The 13,806-nt window shown below is 42.0% G+C and overlaps 1 protein-coding gene across 9 annotated transcripts in view; it reads left to right on the forward strand.

Moving 5' to 3' along the window:
- ECHDC1 (ethylmalonyl-CoA decarboxylase 1) overlaps positions 1–12,967 on the forward strand; it is a 41,726-nt gene extending 28,759 nt beyond the window's left edge. For all 9 annotated transcript variants that reach the window (XM_027810566.2, XM_055713542.1, XM_055713535.1 and 6 more), the window contains one exon: positions 9,622–12,967. In XM_027810566.2, the coding sequence (XP_027666367.1) occupies positions 9,622–10,027 (406 nt within the window). In that variant the 3' untranslated portion in view covers positions 10,028–12,967. The remainder of the gene's footprint in view (positions 1–9,621) is intronic.
- Positions 12,968–13,806: the final 839 nt, after the last annotated feature.

The following is a 13,806-nucleotide window of genomic DNA, read 5'->3' on the forward strand; positions in this document are numbered from 1 at the left end:
TGGTCCAGAATGAGATTGGAAGAGCCATCTGCATGGATGGCAGTCAGTATGACAGCGAGCATCACCTGCAGGAGCCTTTTGGGGGGCCTTACCTACCTTGTCTTGTCTGAGACTGCCCTGCTCCCCTTGCAGGGTACTAGCAACAGCTTCTTTCCCTGTGTTTCTTTCCTTCCATAATCCCTCTCTCAAACTAACAGTCTTTCTGGCCCTCTTTTAGCTCCTATCCTTTGATCAGGGAAGTGCTTAAGAAATAAACCTTTTTTCACTTCTCTGGTTATTCTTACACAGTCATGCCTGGACCAGTTTTAGTCTGGGCCTGGCCAGATCACAGAGGGTGTGCTCTGCTGCTTTACCGTGCTCCTGCTTGCTGCTGACAGGCCTTTTCTTAATTTTTCTCAGTGCAGACTTTGCTGATGGTGAGGTGCTGTTTCTTGGGGCATGCAGATTTCTGTACCTATTATAATTCAATTCCTGTTATCCAAAGGATCTTCTAGTAACAGTATTGTTTCTGTTCTTCTTCCCTGGAGTGGCTTCTTTTGAAACTGATAATCTTGCAGCTTGTTTGAACTGACACTGTCGCTTTTGGAGGCTCATCTTCCACTGAATGTCCTGGTGTTTGGGCAACACACGGTGAAGTTATCCACACTTGAAGCTCCTGTTTATTTTTGGAGACCATATTTCTCCTTAAACGGCTCATGTCTGTTCAGCGGTTTCTGCTCCAATGTCCCTGCATTCCATCTCTGCCTCCAACTCTTCTCTTTTTACTACATCTTCCCTTTTTGATTCAGGGCTCCACTTCTCAGAATTTTAGCATCAGCCAAATGTTTTGTGTCTTTAGATGAAAATAAGAGTTTGTCGTTCTTTCTTCTGCTTTTCATTTGACTCTGGGTGATATGAGAAAGCATGATGGAGTTGTGTTATAAGTGATTATTTTAAGGTTTCCTTTGAAGAGATCATCTCTCACTGTTTAGGTCCATCTGTTCCCCTCTGGAAGGGGCCCTGGAGCTTCCCAGCCAACCCAGAAGAACATTTAACTCCAGCTAAAGAAAATACATCTGTACTTAGGAGTCTATTTCTTGGATCTGCTTTTGACCCTGATCTTTAGGGTTCCACAAAATGCGTTGGTAAATCGGGCTGGAGGGCAGCGAACACAGGTGGTAAAGGCAAGACGTGCAAGGGAGACTTGAGATATTTGTCCATGCTATTTTATGTAGAGTTTGATTCTTAGCTTTTTGGGGGAATGGGGGGGGGGGATGGATTCACTAAGAGTATTATAAAATAATTAAGTAACTGTGAATAAAAATCCATATGATCTGTAAGGCAGTTTGAAAAGAGCTGTGAGAAAAGTGAGCTCTTGGTGGGATTTTTTAAGGCTGGCATCAAGCCTACTCCTTTGACACAGAGTTATAGAGTGTGCCTAGAACACTCTGTACTTGGGAGGCTTGGTAGGATGATTTTATTATTATTTTTAGTTCTTGAGTATAATTTTGATTAATTTAAACCTCAAGTAAAGAAGGTATGTTGTTTTGGTTTGTTTGGTATTTTTTTAATCGCTGAAAAGATTTGAAAGGAGTGAATTTCTGATGGGCTTATTAAGATAGTAACTGGACTTTCTTTGCATTACGTTCCTGTCACAAAGGTTACAAATTAAAGATCATGAATAGGAAAGAACATTAATGTGCAGAGTCTTCTCTTACCCTATTGGAATTTGGGATTGCAGAGCAGCTTTGTGCAATGCATCTAGGATATTTTAAGACAAGGGACGTAGTTTCCCCAGGAAACTTAAACCATTTTGTCTTCATTTTTATATTCTTTAGTGGTTACCATTTAAGCATCTGTCAAGTGAATATCTTTGACTAAAAGGTTTTCAGGAAGAGAAAAGATTTGGGGGTTTGTTTTTATGATGCCAGTCTGCACAGACTATCACCAAAAGTATGTAGGACAAATCCTTAGTGTTACTGGTTTTACAGTATTTTCTATTTGGAGGTCTCATTTCATGGTGCCACAGCTCTGAAGCAGCAATTGCTGTGATGTCTAAAGGTCTTACTCTTTCTCTGCATAGAGCAGAAACATGAGCAGCTCTCCATGAGAGAGAAGATACGGGAGAGGATCAGGGGGAATCAACACTAGCAAGATGTGCTGGGAAAGCGCAGAACAGTTGTGGCTGGCCAATATTCGCTGCATTGCTACAGTTCAAAAATCTGCTAAATATAATTAGCAAGGAGTTATTAATTAAATGTTTAATTCGGGTTTTTTGATCCTTTAAGGCCTATACAATTAATCTGAGATTGAAAGATAAGTGAAATGATGACTAACTCTTCTCTGGATGAAGCTACTTGTTAATATTTTCAGAGAATTGGGGGAGGGGGAGAGAGTTCAGCAACAGAGGATATAGTAACATAGCTGAACTTCAGAAAAATCTTTAGCTGTTTTGTCTAGATAATCCCTTTATGGATTACAGAGTTAATTATTTGATGGTATAGCAATAAAAAGAGACTGATGAGACACTGCACTGGATAGCCAGAGATGGATTAATTAATCCCAACTTGCTTTTTGGAGGATGCTGTCTTATTTTTGAGGGTCTAATTCCAACAGTGTCTGTCACGAAAATTGAAGTAAGGACTGGGAACTGCTCATCAGCAGCTTTGTTGACTAGCTAAATTGTTTTTGTGTAGTACCGCATATTTCTTCTGCAGAACGTTCTTCCCACAGTACCTTGCTGCTTCAAAATTCATTTTTATTGCAAAAATGACTGGTTAATGCAGTTGTTTCAAGATGAATTTCTGTAATAACCATGGAAGGCTTGTGTACTGGAATATTGAACAAGGCTAGAACTGGGGTTTTTTTTAATTAAAATAAACCCCTGTACACTTTGCAGTTAAAGACTAATGAAAGTATTCCTAGCCTTTCCAATAAGATTTATGGTCCTAAGAATATTTTGAGAGACTAAATACTTGCACAAGACAAGTTGTCACTATTAGAACACAATTTTGTCATGTAATTAAATATCAGTATTTAGGTTTCCAGGTTAGGTCTCTGCAGGGATGAACTGCAGCCTTTATTTTAGTCGGTACTCTTAATTTCAGGCTTTCTGTGGCTTTGTGACAGTGTCAGGGCAGTGGTTCATATTCAGGTCTTGTTTTCAAGGCTATACTCAGGAGTTACTTTTGTTGTTAAAAGATTTTTGAAAAGGTAAGGATGAGTTTTGCAGCAAATGGCCAAGGAGCATTCATATAAAGGGCCTCACAAATTTGTATCTTAATGCTAAGGAAGTTCTGCAGTTTCTCAAACATACATTAACATCTGTCTGTGCATAGTGGAGAGGATACGTTTTAGATATATTAAATGGGAAGGTACATGATATCTGGTATATCTTTCTGGCTCTTAAGATTCAGAATGCAGCTATCAGAGCTGGATTGAGCATTAAGTACATTTCAAAACTTGCAGGGCCACCTGCCATGCTAAAGAAAATGGGGAGAAGGCAGTGAGCCTGGAGACTTCCAAACAGCAGCGAGTGCCGCAAGAACCTTTGAAGACAGCACGCATGTGCAGCAGTGCTTGACTACTTGTGCAATGGTCCTTGCCCAAGCTGCAGGCTAACAGCGCCTGGAGTCCCAGTTAATGCTCTTATGGCCCAGCTTGTAGGGCTCCCACTTGCCTGAGGCATGATCCCTCAGCACCCCTGCCCGAGCCGAGGAACTGAAGGTCCTAGAATTAATTGGCTGGCTGCATTTGCAGCACAGGTGCTGGAAGCATCAGAGGACACCACCAGGACTTGGGTTCTTGGGCAGGGTAGGCGCTCCCAGCATGTGCTGCAGCCACTGATCATAGGTTTGCTTAGGCTTTTTGTGGCTGTAGGAAGAGCTTTATCCTGCTGTTGGCTGAAGATGCTTTCAGAGGTTTGCATCTCCTCAGGCACAGATGGACTTTGATTTTCATGTGCCATGATGGACAATACAGGGGATCCCAGCTACTCAGATCCTATAATTGTACTGAACTCTAGATGCCTATGGCAATACTTTTGCCTCCAGTGAAAGATTCAAGGTGACTTCTCACTTCTGTGGAAATGCTTTCACATCCAGCTACCCACTTCTGCCTCATCTGAACGGTTAACAATTACTGTGTTTCAGCCATACACTGTCACGCTTGTTTTTTGTGGTTTGTTTTTTTTTTGCTCCAAAGCCAGAGATGTAGTATGCTGTCTAGAAAATATTACTTCATTTTTGTGGTACACTGAACCAACCTGAAATAATAGACTTCTGTTTAATCACAAATCAGGGCTTTTGTTGTGCAGATAAAGGAATGGGTAGCTCTTACTCTGATGCAATAAATTCAATAATCACAACTCTCCCTTGCTTGATTTTAACTTTTTGTAACACTTTAGTTGACTGAAAACATCCCATCTACTACATGTGCTCAGCAGCACTTTGTGTATAAGAGCAGCACATTTGGTTTTTCAGTTGGGTTTTGCATGCATCTGCAAGAGGAGAAGGGAGATCAGATTCTAGCTATTACCTGTGTAACTCTCTCTCAGCTGCCCGAGTCACAGTCACTTGCTGCAAGAGCCCACCACCAACACTGGGATCTCCTGTGCCCCTTTGGATGCTGGGGAAGTGTAAGGAAGATGGAGTGAGACAATGAGGTGCAACGTGCAGGTAAAGTGATGGGACAGGGATTATATTTGGAGTGTTGAGAAGGTAAAGTAGGAAGACAGGGAAGAAGTGGACAACAGACTGGCTTTCTTGCTCACTTAAGATCCAGCATGCATTTGGGAGCTGCTGCCACTGTGGATTGTCCTGGCAGAACTTACCAAGCAAAGTTTTAAAATCCTAAACTAGTTACACCTGAGCTTTTGCTACTTGCAAGCAAGATCATCAAATTTTCATGCCCAGCTGACAGTTTCATGTGTGTGATAAAAACACGTATCCACAGGCAGTGTCATACCTGACCTCTAACAAATTCTTGAACTTGCACTCCCCAGCAGTGATTGTTTTAAAAAGCTGGTTTGGCCACATGTCAGCATAGCATGGCTGTTTCTTAATTTAACAAGTTAATTAACCTGATGCCATATTGATGAGTATATTAGAAAAACATATGTTTGGGAAAGTATATGATGGGATTGTACGTCAACTTTGTTCTTCTTTTCTTTGCTGGTTAAAACAAAGGTTTGGCCCTTGACAACCTTTTTTCTGTTACCATTTTACTGGTGGTTTTCTTTTTTCTTTAACGTCTCTTCTTTCCTGTGCCTAAAATAATTGCATGTTTGGTCTGGATGGTTGGTTGAAAGCCTTTAATATCGATACTGTATTCTTGCTGTCTTCACTAAGTAATGACATGGCAGTCGGCCAAAATACACATGAGGCTGACCATGGCCATTGCTTCTCATGTGTCTGAATGTCTTGCATCTATGTTTTGCAAGAATGTCTAGTTCTATTTGAAGATTTCTTATTATTTCTATAACTTTTCTCTACAGCGTGGTAAAATTATGGATGTCTTCTAATTGTATCCCAAGGCCTTTGGCTCTTGTTTTTGGAGAATTTTCTATTTTGCTTTGATTCAATCCCCTCATATTTACCAAAATTTATAGAAGAAGGTAGCAGATTTGGTGTGGGAACTTATATGACCCAAAGGCAGAAGGTTTGCTTATTATTTATGTTGATTGGTGGCTTGAGAACAGGAGGCCAAAGTATTTGTTGGGGAGGTAAGTCATCTGCAGTTCTGGCTGCCCTTTCTCAGTATAACTATAGCTGAGAACCAGGTTCTGCACCACTGTGTGATGCCGGCTGCCTCCCTCCGTGGTGTGCCAGTCTCACGCCAGCCAAAAGAAGATTGGAAGTCAGGAGCTGTGTCCTTATGTGACACTGGGAGTCAAACAGGGATGGGAATAAACTCCAGGTTGCTGACAGCATGTTTAATGTTTTAGGCATCCTTTTTTTTCCATCATGGGTTTCAGAAGCATAGTGGTAGGAGCTTTTAAAATGCATAAAATAGAGGATGGTATTTGTTCCTCCCTAGTAAACTTCACCAGTGCCTTTGCCTTGTCAGAATGCTGAATATAATTGAAACCCCAAAGTCCAGGAAATGATGAGGTAAGGGCCAGCACAGTTCTTAATTCTGCCCAGGGAACTGATTATACCTGTTGAAACAGTTCAGTAACATGAGTACTATAAAACCAGGTATGAAAAACTGAGAAATTACATTTTTGTTTGCATTTTCCGCTTTCACTGTATCTGCTCCAGCTTCAAGTAGCTGTGAGATACGCTAGCAAAGGAAAGCGTAACTGTTAGCTCACAGCAAGTGTTGCCTTTGAGGAAGCAAGCATACATGTTTAACGGGTGGGATTTGTTAGGTTGCATTGTTATGGCAAACAAGGTTTTCTTCTCATGTGCGTTGCTGCTGGTGATGTGATGCGATGTGACAGTTGGTAGTTTGTGGGCGCAGTGAGATGTCACAGAGCGAAGGAATCCTCTGATCAAAGGTGGAGGGTTTGTAACATGTAGTGCATCTGAGAACATTTTAAAATGTACAGCAAGAACATTTGCTGTAGCTCTTGTTTGCTTTGGATGACTAACACAAAATTGGATGTGGCCCATGGTGGCTGTGATTTCTTACTAGGGGTGGTGTTGTGGTTGTAACATGGAAATAAAGTGTTCTTAAGGTTTCAGCTACACTTTGGTGCTTATATTACCTACCTTAACCTCTTATTTCCAATTTAAGTTGTGAGGATTTTGCTGCCCTTCAAACTTCTAAATTTTTTCTGCTTGTTAAGTCTTCAGTTACTTTGTACATTAATTACATTTAATACATATTTTTTCAGTATTGCCATGCAACAGATTTTTTTTTTAAGGGCAGGGATGGCATGTGTCTAGGAGCCTAGGAGTATGACCTTCCTCTGGAATACAGGAGACCCAGATTTTAATTCTCTTGACCTGGAAGACAAAAACAGGCATACTGAGTCAAATCGGGGTTCATTTTGTATTCATCTACTATTCTGTCTCAGGCAGGGCCAGTACAAGGTGAATAAGGTATAAACAGCTCAGGAATAGAATAGTAGTTCGGTCTTTTCAGCTTTTTGATGTCTGCCTCTTTATGTTTAGTAATGCTTTATGTACTTTTCTTACATAAATTCATCTAATGGGAGATCGGATCTGTTATGTCTCAGAAGGTAGACTCAATTAATTTCATAAAATGAAAAGGGAAACATTTATGCAAGGCTGCAGCTGATGTTCAGAGGCTGATCCCGGGCTAGCTTGGCAGCAGTGTATGCCTCTTCAGATCTGAGCTCAGGTCTCCACTGCTTCCTTGGGCATGGGGACTGGAAGTGAGTGGTATACCTAAGACAGTGATGGATGGTTTCTGTGTGTGGTGTGACTTCAGGAGAGGATTCATAGTTGAGAAGTCTGAAAAAACACAGATACCTTTCTTAAGCCTGAAGGCAGTCCAAGACTACTTTTATACCTTCTACTGATCACCACTTACCTCGGTATTTTCTGTGGAGCTTTTTCAAAGGAGCATTGTAGGGAGGGGTGAATCGTGATGAGATCCTATTCTAGAAGTTACAGTCTCATGGCCTCTCTGGGTTTAGCTGTCAGTCGTTTGTTCTCCTTTCATCATGTTTGGTTCCATTTTTCTCAGAGGGAGGTGAAGACATTCTAGGGTAACAGAGCCTTTCCTACATACTGCGCGTTTTCAACTTTTTTCATGTTGGTGCTGAGGGATGGGCTGTGTTTCTAACGTAAAATTGGACTTCCCATGCAAACTTCAGACTGTGTTGACCCAGCTTCCCCTATAAGTCCATGGACTGCCCTCAGGATGTTCCCTGAAATGCCCGTCCTTAAGGCCTGAACCCAGGTGCCTGGGACAGTCTCAGATTCAATGTATAAACACAACATTGTCTTACCAACCTCTGGCGTCTGCCTTAGGAGACTGCCTACAGACTGTCTAGCATCGGATACCTGGCTGTGTATGACCGCTCCTTTGTTAATGCTTCACAGTGCTCAGCACAGTTAGAATTAAACCCTTAATAATGTTTTCATTACTGCTTTCCCAGTGGGACACTGAGTATTAGCAAATTGCAAAGTGAGCTGAGCCAGTAAAGGAGTTCTGGAATACTTGCAGAGCCCTTTTGGAGAGGAGAGGCCTGAGCTCCCTGGGATTTGCTGGGTTTGGGAAGCACTTGCTAATAATGTTAGCTAAAAGCCTTTCCTCCCCTGCAGTACTCTGCTCTCCTCCTTTTGTCACACAACCTTCCTCCACTATCTCTACAAAAAGGCTTTCATGCAATCTGGCATGTCAGCTGTTGCCTTTGTGCATTGTGTTGGGTCTGGGATACAGCCTAATCTCTTCAGCCCTGGTGATTTGTAGTACGGCATGAATGCTGATGGTGCTCTGGTTAAGTAAAAAGCAACCAAGCAAACTTACAATTAACAATAACTAAGCAGATTTGAGAAGTGAGTTCCTAGAAGTAGTTGCATTTTTAAAGGTTTTCCTTTTCTTTCCCCTTTTAAAGTTGTTCACCTTGGTATTTTCATTATGGAAACCTGCATTATTAGGAAACACACTTGTGTGTAGATCTCAGTATTACAAGATATATCTTCAGAAAGCCAATTAGTGCTTGAAGTAGAAGCTGATCTACTTCACAAGTGTAATTTACATCCCTTGCCTTATAAACAGCAGCATGAAACCACACCACAGAACATCATCTTCAGAAAGAGCAAGTATTGCTCTATTTCTGTACATCTTTTCTATATGTTTCTATTTGTAGGGGCTTTTTCTACTATCCTAATGCGTGTCTGTGTGAACACTATGTGAAGACAGTACAATCTGCTGCAGCAGAGCTCCTCTGGGGAGATAGCTTAATCAGCCCTAGGGTGTGTTCTTAAATAAGGGAGGTGACAGGCTGTAGAGAAGAAGCAAAGATGTGAAATGTTTGAAAAGAGAAACGTGATTTTACCTTCTGGAGGGGGGCAATTCTATTACGCACTGTAAGCATGAATAGAAAGCAATTCTATTGTACATTGTGAGCCATAAGTCGAGCATTCCTCCTGACTTGCATTGCTGTAGTGAGCAGTTAGAAATCAAACTCTCAAGGACCTTCTAAAGCACGGAACAAAAAACAACAAAAAAATCCGATTGTGCTAATCAAGCACCAGGGTGCTGACAGAACCTTCCTGGTGCAGATCGGTACTAAGATCATGATCCACCCCTTTGAGAACTAAGTTTTGTGCGTTAGTTTGCTTGGTGTTTACCAAAACCCTTTTTGGTTTAGACAGGAATTAACAAGGCAGTGTTGACACTGTGAATAAGTGTAATGTACCCTCCGCTTGCAATTCTCTTTTCAAATGCTGTTTAGAACTGACTGCAGGTATCAGTGTGGGCACTAAGCATCTTCACTTGTGGCAGCCTATGTATCTGATTTTGAGAAGTGCCAAAAAGCTGCGGCTAAGGTGCTGGGTGACGTAAAAATTGAGGCACTCCAGCTCTGGCTGTAGTCGAAGTGCTGTCAAGTTGTATCAGCCTTTGGAAGCAGAGGGGAAGAGAAAATAGAAAATCGGGTGCCGGTGAGCAGAAAGCGGAAGCCGTGCATGGGTTGAGCTCTGCGTGTTTGTTCTTCATTGACAGGTTGATGACACCTGGGAGTGAAATTCGATTCGTCCACAAGCACATGGGTCTGGTGCCCGGCTGGGGAGGAGCTGCCCGGCTGGTGCGGATCGTGGGCAGCGGGGCTGCCCTCCGGCTGCTGAGCGGGGCTGCCCGGGTGGATCCCGAGGGAGCCTTGCGCCTTGGGCTCTCGGAGGAGACGCTGTCATCTTCAGACGGAACCGCAGCGTTAGAAGAAGCCCAAGCCTGGCTGAGTCAGTACACAGAGGGTCCAGCCAGCGTGATTCGGGCTGTGAAAAAGGTGGTGTCAGCGGGAAGAGAGCTACCAGTGGAAGCTGCCCTAAGGACAGAGAAGGACATTTTTGGAACTGTATGGGGTGGGCCTGCTAATTTGCAGGCATTGCTTAAAAGACCAAAACATAAATGATGGTCAGATGCGTAAGAAATGTTCTTGATGTTTTTGCAGACAAAGCTTTCACTAAGCAGGCATTAAACGGAATCATCTAAGGACCTGCTCATTTAAATGGGCATTAACATTCTTGCTCATGTCAGGCAGACATATTTGGTGTGTAACCACAGAGAAATCCCTGGCACATTCTTTACTTCCTAATTACCCACTGAATGGAGATTAGTGAAATTACTATGTAAAGGTAAATACTGTGCTGAGAATAGAACAATAATTCTTTTGGAATGAGGCTGAAGATTATTTTCTTCGGAGTTAATTTTGTTTTTCTAACTGGTAAGGAAATGAATTGCTTGAAATATATGAGATTTATTTGCGAAACAGGTGCATCTAAAGCTGCAAAATCCGAGTTCCCCCACATAAGACCAGTGTCTTTAAGCAGCTTGGAAGGGATGATAAATGGTGAGATGACTGGTTTTATTTCTTCATCTTGTCAGTTCTTTGTGTAATTGCTGAGTGTATCCAATGATACTTCAATTTTAATGGTGATTTTTACAGGACAATTTCTACTTTACTGAGAAGCTTGCAGCCCTCGTTCACTGACACTGATTAAAGTCCTCAAATGTATTTAGGTATCTTCTCACTGCTCAAGGAACCAACAACCTACATATGCATCCACACATTCCCATAGCCTGGACCTATGCTGCTGAGCATGTGCAAAGCTGCTGACCTGATTCTTTACATAGAGTCTTGGATTACGTGAAATCTTGGAAGGCTGTGATGTATCGTGCCCCAAAATGGGATGTCCTTGACCAACTGGGTGCTCTGAGTGCTTCAGCATTCTGGAAGGATTTGTGTGTGGATCTGTCTTACTTCAGAGTATTTTTACTGGTAGGGCATATTTGGGCAAACCAGAAGATTTGGAACTCAGTCTGCACTTCATGCTGGTGACTGTGCAAGTAATTAGACAACTCGGTGGGAAGGGCTTTCCCTTTAGAAATGAGGAACTGACACTGCGTCCCTGCTTCGGCAGATTATTCTTAAAATGAAATATCTGTGAGAGCAAGAACATGCAGACATATCCGTGACTGGGAGTTTCCTATACTGGTAGTTAGGATGCACTTGTCTCTACATGCAGCAAGGGGCTGAGATCTGAGCCCAGGACCGAATAACTCTAGGGGAGCATATTAAGGAGGAAGCTTTGGGCTATGTGCCACTGACATGCATTCTCACTCTGACCAAGCGTAAGATATGTGGAACAAAATCCCTTAGGAAAAGGAGGCAGTTCTTGGATGGAAATACATGTTATGGTTTCTACAGTGTGGCAAGATTCCAGAGTTTTAGACAGTGAGGTAACTGTACACACCTGTGAGGATCTTGGGACAGATCAATGATGGGAATTAGACCTGAATTGCCTGTTAAAATTCTGCAGCTTTCAAGCAGATGCTGTGCTCTGCTGGAGATGTTTTACTATATGGCTTTCGCAGCAGGGAGCATGTATAGCCTGAAGCAACCAAAAGAAATGCTGAAGAAAGAGATGTGTTCTGAGCTGGCACCTCAGGCAGGAATAGGGGGTTACTCTGCCCTGTTGGTCCTGCGTGTTTGCCTACACAGCTGAAGCTGCTGCTGGAGGAAGATTTCAAATCTCTGTTCCCCAAAAATATAACTCAAGTTTTTACTTCCAGGTTAGAGAAGAGTCAGGAACAGGAACACGAGGAGAGAGTAGCGCTCTGGTTTGTGCCTCTTTCCTCCTGCCCAGCCCCTTTTTTTCCAGTAGCTCAGTTAGTCCCCTGTGCAGCTGAATTCTGTCCCATGCTCTAAAGGACTTCAAAACCCACTACTTCTGAAGTACAGATGTTTTAATATAGCCAGGCAGAATTTGACCATTTCCTAATGAAGTTGTTCTGCTTTTCATGAAGTTCCCCAAGACTTACGAGGGATTCCAGACTGCCAGCATCACTGAACCTACAAAGCACACTCCAGTCCACATTCATCAAACTTTTTGAAGCAACAGCACATCATGTTGTTGTGAGTCAAAAAAGTTGTGCTTTAAAGGGCAACTGGTTATGTCTTTGCTAGTAACGAGAATAAACTTGCCATTACTAACACTGTGGTTATGTTTTTAAAATGGGTGTGAAAATTGCTTAGAACCTGAGCAAGACCCATAAATGATTTTATTTATTTTTCAGGTGACAGGCTGTAAGACTCAGTGTATTCTGTGCGCTGGGTGGTATATATTTAAAAGGGAGGAGCTTGTAGCAGGGAAGCAGAATCTGTTTTACTTGCATGTTTTGAACTAGACCTGTGCTGCCAGTAAGTGAAACTCTGCATGTACACATATTGGGGACCTCTTTCCATTTTCACTTGTAGACAATGAGCTTGCTTCTCCTTTCAGCAAGTGCATTCCCCAGGCATCCTCATCAGTTTGTATCAAAGGCCAACATTTGCTTCTAAGAATAGGACAAATTAACTCCCACTGAGTAAGGCACTTTTGGAAAAGTTTCAGAAAAGGTTACAGAAACTAATTTTGTTGGAATCACAAATATACCACACATAGCTACAGGAGATTCTGAAGATAATTATAGGTGTTTGTTTTGATCAAGGATTTTGTGAGCAGCCTAACACCATATTCTCTGGTTTCTTTTCTGTTCAAAAAGTACAGCCCTTTGTATGAAAACAAGCCTAACTAAATTACCATTAGCGCTAGGACAAGAGATCCAGACTGAGTGAGATGAAATGGAATCCCATTTTACCAATTTAAAACCTGAATGCTTTATTTCATAGAATACTTGCTTATCATCTTAAAGCAACAAACACCTGTAACCAGCAGCTGATAAGCATTTATATTTTCTTTGCAATTGTTAAAAACTGTAAGCTTTATCTCAGCTTTTGTGCCCTTTCAGAAATGACCTAAAAACAAGCAAGCACTAAATGCACAAAATAAATTAGAAACCTCAAAACTGATATACTCCCAGTCTCCTAATTAAACGGCGTGCTAGCTTTTGTATTTCCTAGGGGCTCATTTGCCAGCTCCCCCCTCAGCGAGCTAGATTTCCTATGACATTGTGCAATGCCTGGCTTACTCCCTTTCCTGTGACCCAGGACAGCATGAGTGCTCGATGGGGGCATGGATTCTGCACCCAGTATCTGAAGGCTGGATACTGGTGATCACTGGTGATTAGCCATATAGATATTTTATCGTATTTGCTGCTGACAGAAGTACACTTACCCAACGGGCAATCTAGGTAAGCTGGATGTTCTTGCTCAATGCTTGGTTCATCATGGGTTTTTGGGGTTTTTTTACCATGACATAGGATTCCTGTATCTGTGGTTATCTGTTCCGGAAATGAAGATGTGCTGTATATTTTATAGCATTTTAATTTCCTTTTTTCTTTCCATTCTGCTCCACGGTGCATTTCTCTTAGCTATGCTGTACAAGTTGAAAATTACTTAATGCATGGCGTTACAGAAAACCACATAATGCCATGTGGCTGTGGCTTAGCTAAAATTGACGGAGAAGATGTCTCCTACTGAAGGTAATGGTTTAAATATGAGAATTGCCCATTACTACTTTTTGCTAGCTTGATTTGGGGAGTGCATTTGCCGCTCTGCTGATTGGCTATTAAGCTCTCACCAGCCTTACTTTTAACTAATTTTAGTACTTTAATAATTTTAGTACTTCACAGCTGCAGTCAGCCAGCAGGAGCCAAAAGCAGCACCACGGGTGTTTAGCTAAAGAGGTCTGCCTACTTTGGTCAAGAACCTCCAAGAATAATCACTGAAAAGTAGTTGTAGACTATTTG

The sequence above is a fragment of the Falco cherrug genome, chromosome 6, assembly GCF_023634085.1.
Source record: "Falco cherrug isolate bFalChe1 chromosome 6, bFalChe1.pri, whole genome shotgun sequence".
Classification (NCBI taxonomy): domain Eukaryota; kingdom Metazoa; phylum Chordata; class Aves; order Falconiformes; family Falconidae; genus Falco; species Falco cherrug.